Genomic DNA, 21,734 nt, shown 5'->3' with positions numbered 1-21,734 from the left:
TAAACACTTTTAAATGCACCGGAGAACTAAGAAGTTCACGTGACTCATTTTATCACAACATTCAAGCTGTATTGGGGGGTCTAGAACCAGACCCAGGCTATCTTTGAGGTCTGCCTTCCTGCAAATTCTACAGCGTTAGGATGTCAGGTGCCTGGGGGCAGGGGTGGGGGAGGAGGAGCAAACCAGAGGAGGAAACGCTGGGGTCTCCCGTTGTTACCCTTGTTTAGATCCTCTGTCATTGCGACCCCACGGACGGTAGCCCACCAGGCTCGTCCGTCCATGGGATTCTCCAGGCAAGAATACTGGAGTGGGTTGCCATTTCCTTCTCCAGGGGATCTTCCCAACCCAGGGATCGAATCTGCATCTCCTGCAGATCCTGCATTGCAGGCAGATTCTTTACCACTGAGCCACCAGGGAAGCCTGGGGACACACATTAGATGGGGTCTAAGGCTGAGGAAGGCCCTCCCAGGAGGTAACGTGTGAGTGAAGAGCTGAGGGAGGCAGGAGAGGGCCTGGGCGTTCAGAAGGAGACCATTCCAGTCAGGGAAGAGCAAGCCAGACCACGGGGCCGCCCCAGCTCCGAGAGGGGACAGAGGTGGGGCGGGGAAGGTGACGGGCGGTCCCGGGGCCTGTGGGCCTCAGGAGGCGGGGGTGTGAGTCTAGCTCTCGCTCTGGGCGCACAGGAAGCCGCAGCAGGACGGAAGCAGGGAGCAAGGTGAGGCCCCTAAGGCACCCGCTGAGCACCAACGTGAGTGCAGCTCCCCTTATGCCTTTAGTAGCCCTGGAGGCCGGTCACCCCATGTCACTCAAAGGAGGCGGACACACGCGAGTCAGATCGGGGCTGGGCCTGCCGCCCTGAGGGCCCCTCAGCTCCGGCCTCACAGTGGACCCAGCGGGCCGGGTCTTCCCAGAGCCTGGACTTACATACGTCGCTCTTGCCACAGGGGATGAGAGCGGCGGCTGAGTCTGGCGTTTGAGAGGTTCCCTTTCTCCTGACATTGCCACAGCACAGGCCCCTGGCACCCCACGGCACCCCCAGACAAGCGCCCGCCGGGCAGGACGGGTGTGCCGACGAGGGAGGGGCAGCACCGGCCGTAGCCTGGCCCTCAGAGGCCACTCACCACCTGCTTGTTCTGCTGCAACAGCGGGCAAGACAGGTCCAGCTGGGGGCTGGCGTAGACAGGCGTCAGCGTGAGCCGGGAGGGTGGCGCACACACGAACTTCACCACGGCGGGCTCCAGCGCCGGGAAGGGGTTGGTGACGCTGGGCTTGTTCCCCACTGTGAGGGCGATGACCTGGCGGGGCGGAAGATGCATCGCACATCCAGGCTGAGTCCCCACTCCACTGGGAACCCCTGGACTCACGGTGCTGTTCTGCAGAATGGGGATGGCTGTGATAACCCACCCCAAGGGCTTACAACGGTCCAGGGATACGTGGATGGGAGATGGACGGACCTTCCGGCAGGGGCCCTGGAGCCCCCTACAAACAGGACAGAACTGGGCCTGCTCCAAGAGGAGGGTCAGGGGATGCCGTGCAGCTTCCCAGGACTGGCCAGCACGTATCAGGGTCCTGCCCCCTGCTCGGCCTGCCTGGTGTTCAGTCAGTCACCCCCTGCCCTGATCCTCAGTCTGCCTGCCTGTGGAATGGGTACAATGGCCGCAGCTGTGTCTTAGGACTATCTTGAGGATTAGACAAAACGAGGGTGCGAGGCACAGCAGGGCGCTCGGGGACATGACTGTCCACCCCTCCTCTGGCCAGGGTCGGCCTGGGGGTGGCTGCCTTCTCACCTGTTCACCCAAGACCTGGCAAGTCACGAGGATCCAGTGTTGCTGGTAGTTCCGGGAGGCAGGGGGCCCAAAGAGAGCCAGACTGATGCTGTCCGCATCCTCTGAGGTGACGTTGCGGAAGAACTTGGAAGGCTCCAGGACCCAGGGTCTGGGACCACCCTCAAAGAGCATCTCCTTCGAGGAGCCAAGGGTCACCAAGGCGACAGAGGAGGGGTCCACAGCCTGTGGGAGAAAGCAGCAGAGTCTGCGTGGCTCCTGGAGGAGCAGGCCCGCCGGGCGGGGGGCTCACTCTCTGGTCCTTGCCCCACGTGATGCTCTCCATCCTGCCAGGAGGATCTGTTTGGGTGTCTGTCTCCCCTCCTGGCCTACGGGCTCCATTAAAGGAAGAGCATGTCTGTTTCCCCTCATATCTGTAGCGTGATCTCAACCACGTGAGAAATGAAACACCATGTAGAAAAAAGTAAAATATTTTAAGGAGAGCAAATCACAACTACACTGGATACTATTTCTCTGCTGTCTCATCAGCAAAAATCAAAAGTCTGAGTACATACACTGCTGATGAGTCTGTAGCAACACATGCATTTCATTTATTTTTTCTTTGGCTGTGCCAGGCCTTGGCTGCAGCACGTGGCGTCTTTAGCTGTGGCACATGGGATCCAGTTCTCCAACCAGGGATCAAGCCCAGGGATAGATGTCCTGTGTTGGGAGCACAGAGTTTTCCCCACCAGGGAAGTTCTAAACACATACTCTTTCATAAAAGGAAGCTGTTTTCTTGAGATGTGATTGACATATAACATTCTATGAGCTTTGTTAGTACAGGACAGTGATTTGATGTTTGCACAGATTGTCAAAGATCACCGCAGTACGTCTAGTCAACAGCTGCACCGCAGAAAGTTACTAATGTTTTTTTCTAGGATCTACTCTCTCAGCAACTTTCAAGTACAGTATCATTGAGAAATGTGTTCTCATATCCTGCTGGGGAAGATAGGAAAATGGCACAACCCCAACAGGGAAATTCAGCAATGTCTGCTAAAGTCACAGGCCTATTCATCCCCTGTCCGAGCAGCATCCCTTCTAGGAATGGACTCGGAAGATAGGGCTCCATGAATACACGAACTGCAGGCACAGAACTGCACACTGCAGCATTATTTTTTAAGAGGGGAAAGCGTGGGAACAGCCCAAACAGCCGTCAGCAGGGTGGTAAACTGTGGTCTATCTTTATGACCAAATAGCAAGCAAAGCCCTTCCCGTGTGTATGTGAAGAGATCTGCAAGTCACCTTCTTTGTTTTTCAAGTAAAGGAGCAAGGTGCAGGACAGGGTATAGAGGCTGGTACCTCTGAGGACAAGAGGAGCGGGCAAAAAGAAAACCCACGTGACTATGTGTGGTGATGGGTGTTAAATAGACTCGTTATGGTGATGGTTTCATAGCACAGACAAGTTTCAAGTCACTGAGCTGCGCTAATGAAACCACACAACATTATCTGTCGATTACATCCCAACAAGAAATCCAAACAACCCTGGGCTGCTGTCTGCCCTGCATCAGACACTGTGCCCAGGGCCAGGGGTTCAGAGATGACGGTTTCTAATGTCCCTGAGCTTGCTCCTGGTGGGGCAGGGGAGAAGGAAACACACCCCAAACCGACAGGCCCAGAGGCGCAGACGCACCCTGCTCGGGTCTCTGTGTGAGGCTGCACGACCGCACGTGAGAGGAAGGGCCAGGCCCTTCTCGCCCACAGGCTAACTACTAACCCTACTGAGCATTTGCCACCTCCCGGGCATGGTGCTCAGCCCATCTGGTTTTGCTCAAGTCCTCCTCCTCACTACAATCCTGTTGGCAGGTGCTGTATTAACCCCATTTGACAGGCAAGGAAACTGAGGCCCTGAGAAATTAAACCAAAGTTGCAGAGTTGCTGTGGGACCTGGATTCAGGCTCGGGAGTTGGTGTCACAGCAAAGGCAGCGTGCTCTGAGCGGGAACACGCTTCACGCCTTCTGCACGCGTGTGCACAGGGGACCAGACGCTGACATTCACCTGGCATCAGGTGAGGGGCACGTCCAGACTGGACCCAGAGCCCTGAGGCCCCAGGACTCATACCATGCGCCAGGGCCACTGTCCCCACCGTAGGGCCCTCTGGAGACCCTGCGGGGTGACTCCAGAGTGGACCTGGAGCCCCCCGTCTGGATCCCTGTGGGGTCACTTCATCCACATGGATGTCAGCACTCACTGTCCGCCCTCGGGCAGGCCCTGCTCTGTTACAGGCTCCCGAATCCTGACTGAAAAGCGCCTCTGGAGCTGCTCCGATTTAATGCACATTTGCCAGAGCGGATGGGTAATTCGCGCCGGGGAGGAGGAGGGCGGGGCCTGGGGCTCACCTTGAGGGGCAGGTAGGCGGCGATGGTGACGCGGGCGCTCAGGTGCACGTGGCCATGCCTGTAGCTGACGAGCAGCGCGGTGTAGCCCTGGGCCTCCGCCCTCACCGTGACGCCGCTGCAGTGGTCAGGCCCCGGCCGCAGCCTGCCTGCAACGGGAGCAGCAGAGGTCAGCGAGCACACGCCTGTCAGGGGAGACCCGACGGGCTGACGCCCTCTTTCACGCCGGGCTTGATACAAATCCAATTTTTTTAACTTACCATTTTCAAGTATAATTCTCATACCCAAAAGCATTCGCATGTCGTAAGCATACAGCTCACCATTTTTCCCCGCAGACTGAACACGCCTTGTTTCTAGGACTGGGATCAGGTACCAGCATTACCCACTGGTACCCTCCCCGTGCCCCTCCCCAGAGGAAAACCTAACCACTTCTAAGAGCAGAGCCGAATCCTGCAGGCCTTGGAACTCAAACAAAGGGAACTGCTAGGCAGAAGTCCTTGGAAACTGGCTCTCTCCCGCTCAGTACTGGCGGTATCAGAGTATTTTTGGGGCTCTCTGTTCTATTTCACCAATCTCTAAGTCTGTGCAACCGCCACTCGGATTCAATTACTATAACTCATAATAAGGACTTTCCCAGGTGGCTCAGTGGTAAAGAAGCCACCTGCCAAGCAGGAGATGCAGGTTTGATCCCTGGGCCGGGAACATCCCCTGGAGAAGGAAATGACAACCCATTCCAGGGTTCTTGCCTGGGAAATCCCATAGAAAAAGGAGCCTGGTGGGCTACAGTCCACGGGGGGTCACAAAGAGTCGGACACGACTCAGAGACTGATCAACAGCAACCTGAAGTAAGTCCTGAAAAAGGGAAGAATGAGATCTCCCAGTTTCTTCTTTTTCAGCATCGCATTGGCTATTCTGGATCTTTCGGATTCCACACGAATACTATTTCTCCACATTCATTTTACTCCTGAGAGGCCTTTTCGGTGGAACCTTTAGGGTTTTCACATATTAAGTCATTTGCAAACAGATAAGCTTATCCCTTCCTTTCCAGTTTGGGTGTCTTTTATTTGCTTTTCTTGCCTAATAGCTCTGGCCAGGACTTCCGCTACTGCGTTGAGGTGGTGGCAGCAGATGACCTTGTCTTCCCGATCTTAGGGTGAATGTTTTCAGCCATTTACCCGGAGGATGATGTCAGTTATGGGTTTTCATATACGGCTTTTATTAAGTTCGTGGAGTTTCCTTCTATTTCCAGTTTGTAGGCTGATTTTATCAGAAAAAGGTTTTGAGATTTGTCCACTGATCTCTCTGCATCCGTTGAGATAGCGCCGCAGTTTTCTTCCTCTATCTTGCTACCGTGGTGCATCATGTTAATGTTAGACCGCTGAGACACTGCATCCCAGGAGCACATGCCCCCTGGTGCTGGCGTCTAACCCTTCTAACGCGCCATTGGCCGTGCAGGGCCACAAGGGCACACTGAGCTGCCTCGAGCACGTGCGGCATTTTTCTGGGGATGCACTTCAGCGTTTCTATTGGCATCCCACAGAGAGCGGGATTTCTTCTCTGGTCCTTACTGCCTGGGAGTGTCTATGCCCAGCTTCATCACCTTCGCCAACCATCCTCCCCAAACGGCTGTGTTGACTCACGCAGCCGCCAATCCGCAGTATTTTCCACCTGTTTGGAAAAAAAGCCATTCTGGTGGTATTTTACAGGTTTTTTCCCAAACATTTAGAAAGAATGATGCGGTGAAGCTGCACACCCAGCCTGCTAGATCCCACAGCGAACATTCGTTTCTGCTCCTCTGGCTGCCTGTCTACCCACCCAACAGTCCGTCCCATACCATATGCGTCTAGAAGTGAGCCTCAAGCATCGGTGCGTTTCATCCTGAATGCTTCGCACACATGCAGTAACCACAGGTCAGTATTTCTTTAGGGTTCTTTTTTCCCGAGGCGGATGTACACACGAGGAGGTGCGCAGATCCGGAGGAGAGCTCGTCGGCAGTTCTGACAAGGGCAGCGCTGGGACCAGGACCGTGGACCCCACCTGTCCTTCTCCTCAGTCCCCCGGAGCTCGCGGCTGCAGCCCCCCAGGATGCGTGGGGGCGGGGCGGGCCGGCGGGCCCCTCTCCTGCCATCACAAGGACGGGCCTCTTTCTTCTGCGCTGATGTTTTGTTGTTGTTCAGTCGCTCAGTCGTCCAGCTGTTTGTGACCCCATGGACTATAGCCCGCAAGGCTCCTCTGTCCACAGGATTCTCCAGGCAAGAACACGGGAGTGGGTTGCCGTTTCCTCCTCCAGGGATGAAACCCAGGCCTCCTGCGTCTCCTGTTTTGGCAACCAGATCCTGTACCGCTGAACCACCTGGGAAGGCCGTGCTGATGTCTGCTGCTTCTCTGAAGACACAGGACCCATAAGGCCTGGTTTCCCCTGGACAGTCTGAGAAGATGCAACCGCAGCTATGGGGAAGTATGTGAACACGGTGATGTCCCGGGATGTGCCATGACATCCGAGCAGCTTTGCCTTCAAACAGCTCCGTGAATGACCACAACCACGGTGGCCCAACGGGCAAGCCTACAAACACCTCTGACTGTCAAGCTTCCTAAACCCTGCCAGGATCCAGGGCTCACTCCTCTGCTCAGAAACCAGAGGTGGCCCCCAGTTCTGGCCACTTTGAGGTCCACGTACCCCAAAGCCCCAGTGATGCAGGGTTTGACAGGTTCCGCAACCTCAGGCCTCCGTGTGTGCACACGGCCGACAGGCGTGCTCATGAACACTGCTCCCTGCCCCTCACCCTGCCCGGGCTGTACTCACCATCAGTCCTTGGTTAGCATCACCCGCAGCCCTAGGGCACCCCGTGGGCCGACTCCCCCAGGGGGCCCCGTTTCCCGGGCACTAAGACTCTGGGTGAGTGCGGCACACACCCAGCCTTGCATTCCACCCTGAGGATCTGGCTTTGGGCCCTCGGGGGACCCTGGGCAGTGACGCGGCCTCGGTCTCTTTGTCCAACACGTGGCCTGACCGCAGCCCCTCCTCCCACAGAGGCTCTGAGTCTGGCGGGGTCATGCACGCCACGGGCACGCCCCACAGCAGCGGGCTGACACTCTATAGTGAGTGCCACCGCACCGTCACCACGCATGCCACCACCCAGCCATGCAGGCGGCCTGGCGCCAATGGCCCTGGAGGGGCAGACCGTGGCGTCACAGAGGTGCTGCCGTTCTGTCAGAACCGCTGCGGACAGTGTGTTCCAAGCAGCGGCCACATTCCAGGTGCTGTGACAGGCACCACAACACGCGAGTCTCCTTAGGATGATGCCCATTTTACAGATGTGGAGACTGAGGCTCAGAAAGCCGAGCGACATGAGGGCCTCGTGGCAGAAAGGTGCAGAGCAGACCATAGCTGGGGGTGGACAGGGGACCCTCCCATTGAGAAACGCCATTTCTCAACCCCTCCACTGGCTCAGTTCCCGATTTAGGAATCTGGGCAACCCGCGCTGAAAACTCAGGTCATCGGCAGTAACCCCACCAGTCGGCGGCCACTCACAGCGCTGCGTTACCTGGGAGTGGCTGGAACACGCCCTGGTTCTCCACCTCCACCACCAAGTCGAAGTGGGAGCAGTCGCTCAGGGTGACCACGTCATCGGCCCCGCCCGGCATGAGGCCGTGGATCCTGAGGGGCAGCTCCAGGCTCTGGCCCACACGGGCCTCCACTGGGCACGGGCCGAACTCCATGCCGCTGGGCTCGATCACGTACACCTGCAGGACAGGGATGGGGGTGTGGTCAGCCGGTCACACAGAGGAGGAAGAGCCACTGCTCAGCTTTCCTGATTCCTGCGTGTGGGCGCTCAGGACCCGCTGGTGAGAAGCCTGAGCTTGGTGGACACGACGCTTTATGCAGGGGGCAGAGAGATGTTCAGGGCAGAGATGCAGAGAAGGCTTCCCTGGGAAGGTGACGTATGAGCTTGACCTGGGAGCGTGTCAGAGACGGCCGGACCCAGTCTGGCTGAAGAGAGGGTCTGCGCAAAGGCCCTGAGGCATGTATAGCTCAGCACGTCGGAGGGAGGTAAAGAAGAGGGGAGCGCAGAGTGAGAGGCATCACCAGCGTCCACACCCAACAGAACTGCCCACACGCCAAGCTCCGTTCCAAGAGCCGGACGAGCGCACCCCATCCTCTCAGCCTCCTTGTCAACAAGGCCACCAGTGTCTCTGCCCTACAAGGAACCTGCTGTGGGGGTTGAGAGCCTGCCTGGCTGCAGCAGGGTCAGTCTGGGCCAGGCAGACAGCCCTGGAAGCCAGGCTCCGACCACTGCACACACTGCTGGGCTTCGAGTGGGCTCTGGGCTCCGCGGGGGTGGGCGGGGCACGTTCACCGAGATGAATCAGCCTGCGCCACAGATCATCCAAACACTTGGAAGCGATGCTACAGCTTAGTTGTCTCGGCTACAACCCTCCTTACGTGCGAGTTAGGGCTTCCCAGGAGGCGCTAGTGCAGGAGACATAAGAGACACGGGTTTGATCACTGGGTCGGGAAGATCCCCTGGAGGAAGGCATGGCGACCCACTGCAGTATTCTTGCCTGGAGAAACCCATGGACAGAGGAGTCTGGCTGGATACAGTCCATGGTGTCGCAAAGAATTGGACACAATAGAAATGACTTAGCATGCTCATGAGAGTTAGATGGATCTTTAGGTAGGTGTGTGCGGATGGAAGTAAAAAGACGAGTACGACCTGTGCATTAATGTCCCAAATAGTGTAGAAGGTTGGGGCTGGACACGCTACGTATGGAGCTTCCATTCTGGCCCTAAATGAGTGATAAAAGCAGCTGAGGTCAGGGTCAGGCGGTCAGGAAAGAGCTGGGGTCAGGAGGCCACCAGGCAGGGCTGTCCAGGGGGTCACGCCCACCTTCGGCCGTCGCTTGGGACGTCACTTGGGACGGACGCCAGGTGTAGGGTCCCTGTCAGGGGGACTCCTAACTTGGATCTGAACAGGAATCACAGGAAAGGAGCAGGCCAGTCTTGGGTCTGGGGGCTTCCTCTCCCTATGAATTTACAGCCCAGTACCCAGCAGCCTTTCTGATGCAGAGTCCTAGCTTTCGGGTCACGGGGCCTTCTAGAACGACTCCTTTGAGTGTCTCGTGTTTCTGAATTCTCTGACCTCCCTTTGGGATCCCGGTGGTCCCACCCCTGCCCGGTGTGGGATGGGATGGCTGTCTCCTGGGTCTGTCCATGACCTCAGGGGCCAGGCTGGACCTGACCCCTGACCCCCCTCACCAGAATCCCAGCCAAGGTCAAGACTGATGACTAAAGGGTGCTTCTGAATTAAGCCTGAGGCTGGTTAAGACAGCAGCCTGATCACTCCCCAAGCCGCCCTGCGGCTGCCCCGACCCGGGCCTCACCTTCATCTCGCCCTGCGGCCGCCCCGACTCGAGCCTCACTTTCGTCTCGCCAGGGCGGCCGCCCCGACCCGGGCCTCACCTTCATCTGGCCCTGCGGCCGCCCCGACCCGGGCCTCACCTTCATCTCGCCAGGGCGGCTGCCCCGAGCCGGGCCTCACCTTCATCTCGCCAGGGCGGCCGCCCCGACCCGGGCCTCACCTTCATCTCTCCAGGGCGGCCGCCCTAACCTGGGCCTCACCTTCATCTCGCCAGGGCGGCCGCCCTAACCCGGGCCTCACCTTCGTCTTGCCAGGGCGGCCGCCCCGACCCAGGCCTCACCTTCATCTCGCCCTGCGGCCACCCCAACCCGGGCCTCACCTTCATCTCGCCGAAATGCAGTGGGTTCTGCACGTCGTGTGCCTGGATCACACTGACCCCTGTGTCACTGCCTGTGGTCATCACGCCCTTGACAGTGACCGTGGCCACCACAGAGCTCGAGGAGGACCAGCTGAAGTTCCCGCTGCCGCCGTGGGCCTGGGGAGGGAAGGCATCATCGGGTCAGCCCGCCTGCCCTGCCCCTACATCCCTCTCCCTCTCACACCCTCGGTCGCACGCGTTGGCATCAAGTCACCACGTGGAGACACAAGGCATCAGCCAATGTCCGGCTGCACCGCCCCCACCCCTCGTTCTCCCCACCCTGTCTCCTTCTGGTCCTCGTATTCCACGGACCTCTGACTGACACACACGTGTATGCACACATCCCTGAGAGTGGCCCCAGGACCCAGGGGCACCTCCTGAGCTCAGGCTGCAGTGGGAAGACCCCAGTCACAGGGTCGTGACGTCCCTGCCCCTCCTGCACAGACCCTGCCCGCTCCAGTTATCTACCGTGAAGTCAAGGACAGCCCAGCGGCCTCCGCATCAGGGGCCACCACCCCCGAACCCTAGAGGGGCCGGGAAGGTGACACAGCTGAGGGAAGGGACAGTGGGTCCCAGGGCACACGCAGGACACTGTCCACACTGCCGGGGACAGCGGGGTGGATGGAGCGCGGCCCCCACAAACCCCAGCCCAAAGGGCCCTGGGCCCTGCCACTGACGCTGGGGGCCACGTGAACTTCAGAGACCAAGAACACCAGACGTGCGATGGAGTTGGAGACGACTCCCCCGCCAATTCCAAGGTTTTCTCTAAAGATATTTACACTGCTCCCAGAAAGCAATTATTTTTACAAAAAATAAAAACCACATGTGAAAGTTAAATCCATGCTCAGGACTTTCTTCATTGTGTTTTCTTTTCTATTTTTCAAGGTTTTTTCCTAATTACCAAAATACCCTGCTGTGATAGAAAACCTTGGAAGATACAGAAAGCATAAAGACTTTGATTTCAAATTCTTTCAACCAATAGAAGGTAATTTAACAGAAACAGAATGGAGTTAGAGCCCCAACACATGGAAACACCCAAAGAAAGTCACCCAGACGGGGTCTCCCAGTTACCTTTATCGTGTACTGATAGGCGCCTGCCTTTGGTTGCCATGGAAACGTCAAGATGCTCGGATGAAGGGTGATGGGGCTGTGGATTTCCACCTCCTGCTGGTTCCACACAGGCACCCGTAATGTGTGGACCCCTCCATCCTGCAAGGGGGCGAGGAAGCCACACGCCAGCATGACAACCAGACCCCCTCCCCTCCCCTCAGACTGTGGGGGAGTAGGAAGGAAGATGCCAGGTACCCTGCAGCCTTCTTCGTCTCCATGGAGACGGCTTTCGGTGGCTCTTCAACAGCCACTCGAGTCAGCACTGCTTGGCTGCATCCTTATGGCACATCCCATGGCCGGGTTGGTCATGGTTATCCCCACTTTACGGATGGGGAAACTGAGGCATGGGACATGAAAGCCACTCGCCAGAGCCTCCAAAGGAGAACTGGCCACTTCGGTAGGAATCTCTGCCTGGTCCCCAGGCCACAGCGGCCTCCACTAGGCCCAGGAGAGGTGTAGTAGGGAGATGAGAGTCCCTGCACCAAGCTTCCCATCAGTGGAATCTGCTCCCACTGAAACCGACTGGCCTTTCAAAAACGGGTGAGAATTTTAAAACTCTGAAGGACCCCAAACAGCCACAGAAACACTCATGGGTCCCAGTCACTGCACAGCTGGACACATGGGCCCCAACAAGGGTTTCTAAACCCAGTCCTAGAGGTGAGGGCTTGCTTTCTCAGGAGTCAGCAAGCGTCAGAGGAAGGGGGCTCTGGTCCACGACAGGGACAGAGGACAGGGGACAGGAAAAAGCCAAAGCCCCTACACCTGATGCCACCGGGAGCCTAGAGTAGGAAGGACCCCCACGGCACCCATTACAGCACTGAACTCTTGGGGCCCCGACTCCTCCGGCTCATGTCCACCCTGGGTTGGCATTTCTGCCTGCAGAGGGCCTGGGGTGGCCCAGGGAGGTGCCAACTTGCCTGGTCCACCACAGAGGTGAAGGCCGCCTCGATGACCGTCTGGCCCCGCTTTGTCGCCCTGACATGATGGTAGGACCCATTCTGGGAAGAAGCCAGCACCTCGAAGAACTCCACAGGTAGCACAGTTTCGATGCGGATGTTCTGGAAGGCAACGCAGGATGGTGAGAGGAGATTCAGGGACAACTCAGGGAAGTCAGGACGCGGCAGAGAAGCCACGTGGCCCCCAAAGAGCAGTCGGGCCAGACTGATGAGCCGCACGAAGCCCGGGATCTGAGCTCTGAGCCCCGAGCCTCAGCCCCTCCATGCATGACCGGATGAGCCGGGCTCAGGAGCACAGAGCCACAGTGGCTCTCAGACCCCGTGGTCCCAACAAGGAAACCACCAAATACAAAGAACAACAACGGAATCCCTCAGAGGTAACATCCCCCCAGGACGGTGATGGAGTGAGCCTAGTAACACAAGGAAGGTGGTGACTTCTGCCAAGTAGGCCGAAGGGAAACCTCAGGGCCCACAAGGAAGGTCTGGATATTCTCAGGATCCTGGGAATTGCTCACAAAGGAACAAATGCGGCCAAGACACCTCTCCGTCTGCCTGTTTGTGTGAAGCTCTTTCCAGAACCAGGAAGCTACTGGGCTTGGTCTCAGTCGAGGGGCCTTTGGGCAGTTCACAGGCACTTCTGGCCCTGAGCTGCTGTAGGGCCGGGAAGGATAGATTCTCAGGGGTGAGGTCCCCGGGCTAACAAGGAGGGAGCAGGAGGGCAGATGGTAGACGCCACCCCCGCACCATCACCGCCTCTGTGACCCTGCTGCCTGCGGCCTCCTCTCCCGGCTCCAGCCCTGATGGGAGTGCGGCCTTAGGGTGCAGACTCACAGGCTCACAGGGCCCTGAGATGCCCGAGGTTCCCCATCACAGGGTTTCCTAGGGATCCAGCAGTACTGTAAGAAGCCCCCCAGCTAAGCCCGCCTGCTAGGGGGCCCTGTGATTTGAGGCGGCTCTTCAGGCACCTTCTCCAGGAGATGTACCCCTGCACCCCCAACCAGGCCCGAAGGGGACTCACATCCGACAGGTAGACCTTGTTGCCGGACTTGTCAAGCACTTCGACGGTGATTTCGTACAGACGGCCAGTCTCGAGCACCCACCTGCCACCAGGGTGGACCATGAACCCTATGGAAGAGGCAGGTACACAGAGTCTCAGCACTGGGGTCACAGGGGCCTGCAGCTCAGGAAGAGGGCAAACCAGGCCCTGTGAGCACCGGGGCCACAGCCGCTCCGCTGCACACCTCCCAGGGAGGGACCAGTGCCCGTGATTGGCAGATCTAATGCCCGCAGCAGCCCTGAGCCCTCAGAAACCGAGCTGACCTCAGATGCCCCGGACCAAACCTGAACATTCACTCCTGGTGGCTCCAGGGCCCATTCAAACTTGACCTTATCCATGGTGGGCCCAGCTCTGACCCACAGATAGTCTGCACTCTGAGTCCACAGTAGGTCTGCACTCTGAGTGCACAGTAGGTCTGCACTCTGAGTACACAGTGCGTCTGCACTCTGAATACACAGTAGAGCCACACTCTGGGTGCACAGTAGGTCTACACTCTGGGTGCACAGTAGGTCTGCACTCTGAATCCACAGTAGGTCTGCACCCTGAATCCACTGTAGGTCTACACTCTGACCACTGCCCCTGGGCAGCCCCTGGGCCCTGGCTATGCTCCTCTGGGTCCTCTGTGGCTGAGAATTCCTTCCCTCCTCTCTAGGCCTCCAGCCTTCCCCTCTTTCCCTCCAAGACATCTCGCCAGCGTCCGCAGCCATGATGCGCTCTGTGCAGAGCCCAGGTATAAAGCCAGGAGACAGAGCCCTCCCCACTCTACTCTGTCCTGCTTCTCTCCCTGAAGAGCTGGCCACCTGCTGGAATTTGGCCCAGCCTCCCTCCACTTGTCCTGTACACAGACGGGGGAAGAACGGGGGTCAGAGTGGGAGCTGATGTCCCAGGCCTCCCAGCCGGCAGATCTGGCCAAAGTGAGGCCATTTTCTGGGGGGCTGTTGCTTTTATCTGACTCTACCTCCTGTAATCCCAGACAACCCAGGACACGCACACTCACCGAGGTACCCAGGCTCCACCACGTAGATTGTGCTGTTGGGTAGCCGGGAAGCTCCCTGCATGCGGATGCCTGGATTTTGAATTAAGGAGCAGTGAACAGGCCGGCAGGCTTCGGTTTGGCTCCTGCGGCTCCGTCATTGTCAACATCACACAGGCAGAAGCAAGGATGGAAGGGCCCCCGCCCAAGGCCTGCAGAACACAGGTCTTTCCAGGATCGGCGGCCACAGGGCACTTCCTCCACTCAAAAGGGGGCCTCTACAGGGACCCTGGAGACCACCTGGGGCACGTGAACCAGTCCGGGACACGTGACAGCCCACACGCTGGTATGGGAACAGCCTAGACCAGGCCCCTAGGATGAGACCAGAGAACGTTCCAGAGGCGGGGAGGGGGGCTCAGCCCCAGCCACCGCCTCCACCTCGGCGCCTCTCCAAGGAGCCCTGCACAGAGGTGAGCCATTCTGCTCAGACACGGTGCTATTTTGGTCCTTTTGATTTTCAGACCTTGAGGGGAAACGGCTATTTTTAGCCTCACCAAGGTTTCAGGGAGGAAAGTGACTTGACTTCCAAACAGCACGTCTGTGCAAGACACACAGGTGCGGCACGCCATCCGGGAAAAGGATACTCTTGTGGCCGAGGACCAGGCTACTTTGTCCCAGCTGCATGGCGGTGACCGTCGACGTGTCCTGGGCCAAGACCGCCACAGGCCGGCCCGGGTCTCCCTGTGGGTCCCAGACGTTGTTCAGAAGCTGTAGCTCGTACTGATCGGAGGGCATCGCGAGTTCTGGCCACCCAGAAACAGGGATGAGCAAAGCAGGCGGAGAGAGTCAAGACAGGAAATGTTAAAAGTCAACGTCATTCTCACCCACCCCCACCCCCACCACTGCAATCCCTGGACCCTGCGGTCAGTACAGCTGCTTGATTTTTTTTTTTTTTTTGCCTAATTTTTTTCAACACTTTCCATTTTAATAGTATTCTGTGTGCCTGTGGACAAAGCTGACACTCTCCATGAATCTTCAGAGGCAATCAGTTTTCTGTGGATGCCATGAGCAGCTTTTTTTTTCTTTTTTTAAATTAAGCACAGCCTCTGACTCAAACTGCCAGCGTCTGGCAGGATACCAACATCAGAGCCTTTTCTGCTTGTCAGGGAAGTGAGTGACGCTGCCTCTGCACTGAGGGACCCAGGGCAGGGCTCACTGGACCTGGCCACCTTCCGGAGGTCTGCAAAGAGATGCTTGTCCATGGTGCCCCATTGGGTTTCAAGAGATGGGTCTATAATTTGTAAAGAATTCTCTCTCTTGCTGTCCTGACCATCCTTTGGTGTTCTTCTCTGTGTCCCATTGTGGAAGAGAACTCACCCAGTCTGGGCCAGGATGGAAAACAGTTTCCCTGGGAAATAATGGGTTCTACAAACCCATAACCTCAGGGTCTAACCTTCACATGCACCTCACCCTTTTCATCCCACGACGCCCCTGAAACCCTCACGTGAGCACTGGGGGACCTGCAGAAATCAAGACTGGAAGCTTGCTAGGGGCCCCTCAGCGGCGGGCAGCAGACGTGGGAGGCAGACCACAGGGAGCAGGACCACGCGGACACGCCCTCTCCCCCGTCTGTAGGACTTCCTATCAGATAGCCCACTCCCCGAGCCTGTGTGTGAGGCCCCGCTCCAGCCCTCCAGAAAGGGACCACAGTCAGCTTCCCCGCTCACCACCGCGTCCCAGGCGGAGGCTGCCCCGGGAGGCGCCCAGGACAAGGATCCGAGAGGCGTTTCAACCAGAATACCCTTCAGAACTCCCAGGAATTCTGAAGGGGGCGGGGGTGGGCAAAGTGCCCATCTCCTGCCCTGGGGTACCAGTTGTGTGTTCCAATAAGTCCCCAGGAATTTGCCCTGGAGCAGAGTGTTCTCAAAGTGTGTTCCCTGGACCATCAGCATCACCTGGGAAGCTGCAAATAATTGGTCCCATCCCAGGCCCACTGAACCAAACTCAGGGAGCAGGGAGGAGTTGGGGGCCAGGCAGGGAGGAGACTGCAGGGGAGGACCAGCACAGGCCTGGCAGGGGATTCTGACAGGCTGGAACAGAGAAGCCCTTCTGGTCCACATGGCCCACTTCTGGTCCACACAGCCCACTTCCGGTCCACATGGCCCAGCGGTGGCCGAGAGGCTTGCAAATGACACACCCAGGGATCAGAGCACAGCCGCAGGGCGTGGAGGGCTGCTGCTGCTGTTTAGTCGCTGAGTCGTGTCCAACTCTTCTGTGACCCCATACGCTATAGCCTGCCAGGCCCCTCTACCCATGGGCTTTCCCAGGCAAGAATACTGGAGTGGGGTGTCATTTCCTCCTTCAGGGGATCTTCCCAATCCAGGGATTAAACCCATGTCACCCGCATCAGCAGGCAGATTCTTTACCGCTGAGCCACCAGGGAAGCCCCGCATCAAGGAAGCATCGTAACAAAAGAATAAGGCAACGCTGCTCCCTGAGCAACATCACTTGGTCTACTTTAGAAGCACCAGTGTGCTTCCTTGTTTAAGGTTCTCCAAACGGAAAAGGCCCTTTTTGGGAAATAAATAAACTGGCTCTGGAAGGATCTTTCACAACAAGATGTAACCCTATTTACAAAGCCCTAAGACAACAAAAATGAGGGGCTTGCCTGGTGACCCTCTTCAGGCACCTCCTCTACCACAGGACCTTACTACTCGTCAGAGCTCCTGAGCAGGGAAGGCTTTGCGGACGTGAAAGGTGCCTGTCCGTCCACAGGCGGAGGAGGTGGCTCCTGGGCCCCAGCCCAGCCCAGCTACCACTGCCGAGGGCATGAGGCCAGCCCCGAGGGTGCCGTTCCATGGCCAGGAGGGCAGCCAGGCTCTGACCCCCCTCAACCCTGGCTGATCCTCCAGACATGCTTCTGATCGCCGGAACCCCCACCCCCACCCCGTGTAGGCTGCAGGGATGACCACGGAGCTCCTGGGGAGGTGGGTCCGAGCCCAGGACGAGAAGCACACAGCCCTGCCTCTGAGCCCAGCCCTGCAGGCAGCCCAGTGTGCACTCGCTCTGGGCAGCCACAGCTCAGGGTGCACTGGGTCCTTTAATAGCTGCGTCCTGGACTCAGGAACCCCTGCTCCACACCCATCCATCTTTCAACCTCAGCCCAATTTACCCCAGGAATTTCCAGCAGTCCTGTCACCGAGGTCTCCTCAGCTACCCCGTTCCTCAGCCAGCACATCCTCCCCACGTCTTGTTCTCACAATTGGTCACTGCGCCAGGCGAGCCTGGACACCAGCATCATGCACTGAGGACCAAGCAGGGCCTCACAGACACCCCTCTTCCGGGCGCCTCGCCCCCTTCACCTGCCGCACTGCAGGCCATCACTGGAGCCCAGGTGAGTGGGCCCTGGGCCACCCCCCAACCACTGTGGTTCCCCCAACAGTGCCCACAGACAGAGCAGGGGCTCCATAAACAAACAGGCTCATGAGAAAGCAAGCCACCACTCAGCGGAGAAGGGAATGGCCACCCCCTCCAGGATTCTCACCTGGAGAGCCCCAGAGTCGGACGTGACTGAGCGACTAACACCCTCGCTTACACTGTCACTTAACGGAAGGCAGGCGGATGTCAGGAAATGAAAATAGGAAAGAAAAGGAGGAACATTACATTTTGAAGGAAGAAAGACTGAGAGAAAACCTGAAGAACGGATTTGGGGTAACTGCCCTCTGGGTGTCATTCTCTGAGCCTTCGGCGGGACACCATACAAGACTGGGGCTCGCCGAAATCCAGGTCCCCTGTCACGACACCGTCCCCGACTTCCCTGTCTGGCAGCCCGTTAAAAATGACAGCAATGTGAATTCTATGTCAATTAAAAACAACCCATCCAAAAACAAAAAAATGGGCAATGCGTTTCCACCCAGATGTCTTGTTCACAGTGGCCCGGTGCTGGCTCCTCCCCGTCTGTTCTCCCCGAGCATCTGTCTGGAAAGCACGCCAGCCCGGGCGCCTGGTGCCATCAATCATGCAGGTGTGTTTATTTTTAGAGGCATTTTCCATCTCATTACCCTACAGATGCAAGGGAGGCAGCTTAACTACTTCCTCTCCAGGGCTCACTTTCCCGGGTTCCATTCTTTGATTGCTACCGGAGGTCAGTGACCAAGCCCCAAAGTCTTCTGGGTGTCTTGGGATGCGCTGTCCATCAGACACTGAAGGGTAAGCTGTGAAGTCCGCTTTATTAAATCTCCCCCAACCTCCCTGGTGGGGGCACGCCTCTCCACCCTCATCCACCCTCACCCGCCCTGCCCTGGGAGGACAGAGAGCTCCCCCGGGGCCGGGATGCCCCGAGCCTGCAGGCATGGTATTACAGGCGAAGGACTGGCAGCCCTGTGACTATCGGGCGTCTGTGCCTCAGCTTCCTCATCCGTAAAACAGGGTAGTACTGAAACCCCCGTCACAGCGTTGTTGGGTCATAACGTGACGAGCATGGCACCAAGGAAACGCGTACCATGGTCAGACGTCTCCAGACCGCCTCCATCCGGTCACAAGCTGCTTCTCAACAGTGCGCAGGGGAGGCAGAATCGTCAGGAAGCCCCCCAGGTGCCCTCTGGCCTTTCGACCTGTTCCCACGGCGTTCCCCCTGAGCACTCAGGGGCAGGATCCCGAGAACTCCGCCCCTGAGCCATCTCCCCTTCAAGAGTCTCAGAAGGCCACACCTGGGTCCTAAATCTGGGGAGCACGCCAGCCTCAGGCCAGGACCCCGCCCAGCTTTGTACACACCCCGCCTCCACACTGACACACGCAGAAGAGCCAGACGCTGAGCGCCCAGTGCTCGGGGATGCTCAGGACCCCCAGTCTCCTGCCCTTCAGCAGGGCACCCTGAGTGGGAAAGAGGTGGACCCAGAGGCCTCCCCAGGCCTGCAGCGCCTGCCACACGGTAATGACGGACCAGACCCACCGCCTGATCTGCAGACCCAGCTGCGGAACAGGCCCGGCTGCTCCGACGCTGGAGCAGCGACAGCTTCTTAGCTGCTGCCCCGCCTCACAGGCAGGACGCCAGCAACTGGGGCAGGCGCCCGCCCGGACACGCCTCGCAGCCCGCAGGCCTTGAATGGGACACTCTCATACCCACGAGCCTGGACGCCCTGGGCTGACCATGAAACATGTATAAACTAAACAAAATGATGATGATGATGATGATAATTCTTAGCAGGCTTGGTGATGCATTAAGAACACTCACCACCAAGAACGCATCACACGTACACAGCGCTTTAGAGTTTCCGGAATAAATCCACAATAATTCACCCATCGTGCCCTCGACACAGGCAGAAAGGCCCTGAGGGCTCCAGCAGAGACACTGAGCCCTAAAGCGGGGCAGTGCCTCGTCTAGGTCGCCCAGAAGTCAGTGCCAGGCCAGGAACAAAACCCGGTCCGGCGGAAGCTCGTGGCTTCTGACATTTTTCAAAGGTATATAAGCCCCCAAGGACTGAAAGCAGGATCTCAAGGAGATGTTTGTTCACCTGGGCTCACAGAGGCACTATTTATAATAGCCAAGAGGCAGAAGAAACCAAGTGCCCATCAAAGCGTGAATGCCCAAAATGTGGTCTATACAGACAGTAGACCAGTACTCAGCCTGAGAAGGAGGGACATCGGGACGCCTGCCACAATCCAGACAGACCGTGAGGATGCTCTGCTCGGTGAAATAAGCCAGCCACAGAAGGACAGACACTACACGACTCCACTTCCATGAGGTCCCGAGAGCAGTCGGGTTCATGGAAACGGAAAGTACAAGGGTGCTTGTCAGGGGCTGGAGAAGGGGGCTGGGGAGTTAGTGCTTAACGGGCTCAGGGGAAGACGAGGAAGTTCTGGAGATGACGGTGGCGATGGCCGTACAACAATCTCTCGATAAATGTAATCATCGTCACTAAAACGCACACTTAAAAAGTATCTAAAACAGCAAGTTCCACGTTATGCCTATTTCACCGCGATAACAAGGCTGCCTGAGCGCGGCGCTGAGCCGGGACCCACCTGTGATTTTCCCTTGCCTGATCTTCTGCACCCTGTAGCGGATGGACGTCCCCACCAAGAGGTAGACGTCATAAGCCGGGTTCAGAAGGATGTTCTCCAAGATCAGCAGCCTGACCTCCGCGGGGTGGACATTCTAGCGTGAGGAAGAGAGAGAAGCGGAGGTGAGCCCGAGTGGGGGTCGGTGTGGGCGAGAGACAGAACCTTTAGGGCTTTTCAGTCTGTTCACTGAAGGCAGCTGAGGCTGAGAAACCCAGGCATCACCTTGGGACGCCCCAAGCCCCAGGGGGCCCTGTGGGAGTGGGGCAGGCAATCAGAGGTCATTGCCAAAATACACTGAACACAGCACTTTACAGGGCATAGCCTTCAGGTCAGTTTTAAATAGTAAGAAGTACAGAGAAGAACAAGAAGCCAGGAGCGATGGCCATGGAGACAGAGGCGCCAGGGGCCCGGGGGCTCCACGCAAGAGCCCAAAGGCCGGGGAGGTGGGGAGCCCGCTCGCAAACCCGAGGAGGAACAGCCGTGTTCTGACAAGCACCCCCTGCTCAGGCCACCCCCCGCCAGCCTGCCTCTCATCCCCACCCAGACTCCCTCCTCAGGGAGCATCATGACAGACTCTGAAGTCGGGGGCAGACCACCTGCATGGAGTCCGGGGCGCCCCCGGGTGATCAGACTCTATGGGGCCTGCACCTTCCGCTGTCTTGGAGCTGCTCGTCACCCTGCAAGTTGGGAAAAATGGAGGGCAGAGCAAGGGATCCTTGTCCACAGAAATGCAGACATGTGTTCCCTGGAGGACAAGCAGTGGTCATCCCTGGACGCAGGCCAGTTCTGCGTCTGTCTGTAGATCTCTTTGGATTTTCTACTGAACCAGCTCTGACATGTTACATGCATCCTCGCTTAAGAGGAAGTTACGGTTCCTGTTGAGGTTCCTGCATCATTCCTGGTGATGATGTAGGAAGACCCTGCGCTCACCCCCTGCCACGGACACACTGCATCTACAGCTACATATGCAACAATTTCCTCTAAAAAAAAAAACCCTAAAAACTGGCAAAGCAACCGCTTCACATAGGACAAATAGCAGGGAAATCACATCAAAGCGACTAGGATCCCAGGACAGTCTCATCATAAATCTCACCCCTCGTAGAGACCACATTCACAGGGAACCCAAACCCGAGGCTTCTCCCTGAGGAGGGAAGGGTTCGTATCTCACATCAGGCTCCCCACCTTTTAAGACCAGTGCCTGAGAGATGAGCCTCCAAAACATCTGGTCTTAAAGACCTGAGTCGGGGGCTTCCCTGGTGGCTCAGTGGTAAGGAATCTGCCAGAATCTGCAGGAGACACGGGTTTGATCCCTGATCCAGGACTACCCCACATGCCACGGAGCAACCAAGCCTGGGCACCACAGCCACTGAGCCTGTGCTCTAGAGCCGGGGAGCGGCACCTCCTGAAGCTCACACACCTACAGCCCGTGCTCTGCAGAGAGAAGCCACCTCAGTGAGAAGCCTGCGCACGGCAAGCAGACAGGAGCCCCAGATCTCTGCAACTAGAGAAAAACCCGCACAGCAGTGAGACCAGCACAGCCAAAAATCAATACATGTAGCTATGAGAAAAAAAGACCAGAGGGGCTGTGGGGACTGGCAGACGTCCCTGAAGGGCCCAGCTGTGCAGAAACCTACCGCCCAGGG

At 57.6% G+C, this 21,734-nt stretch overlaps 1 protein-coding gene across 1 annotated transcript in view; it reads right to left on the bottom strand.

The window, feature by feature from the left end:
• Positions 1-21,734, bottom strand: part of NUP210 (nucleoporin 210) — a 90,279-nt gene that overhangs the window by 42,461 nt on the left and 26,084 nt on the right. Inside the window, exons 6-16 of the mRNA XM_055557838.1 lie at positions 20,053-20,185; positions 14,676-14,834; positions 14,056-14,124; positions 13,020-13,126; positions 11,963-12,103; positions 11,007-11,144; positions 9,897-10,052; positions 7,703-7,901; positions 4,161-4,306; positions 1,788-2,009; positions 1,122-1,295 (exon numbers count right to left, since the gene is read on the bottom strand). Of these exons, the coding sequence (XP_055413813.1) occupies positions 1,122-1,295; positions 1,788-2,009; positions 4,161-4,306; positions 7,703-7,901; positions 9,897-10,052; positions 11,007-11,144; positions 11,963-12,103; positions 13,020-13,126; positions 14,056-14,124; positions 14,676-14,834; positions 20,053-20,185 (1,644 nt within the window). The remainder of the gene's footprint in view (positions 1-1,121; positions 1,296-1,787; positions 2,010-4,160; positions 4,307-7,702; positions 7,902-9,896; positions 10,053-11,006; positions 11,145-11,962; positions 12,104-13,019; positions 13,127-14,055; positions 14,125-14,675; positions 14,835-20,052; positions 20,186-21,734) is intronic.

This window comes from Bubalus kerabau, chromosome 20 (assembly GCF_029407905.1).
Source record: "Bubalus kerabau isolate K-KA32 ecotype Philippines breed swamp buffalo chromosome 20, PCC_UOA_SB_1v2, whole genome shotgun sequence".
In the NCBI taxonomy this organism is placed as follows: Eukaryota; Metazoa; Chordata; class Mammalia; order Artiodactyla; family Bovidae; genus Bubalus; species Bubalus kerabau.
This window is presented reverse-complemented; position numbering and strand designations above follow the sequence as displayed.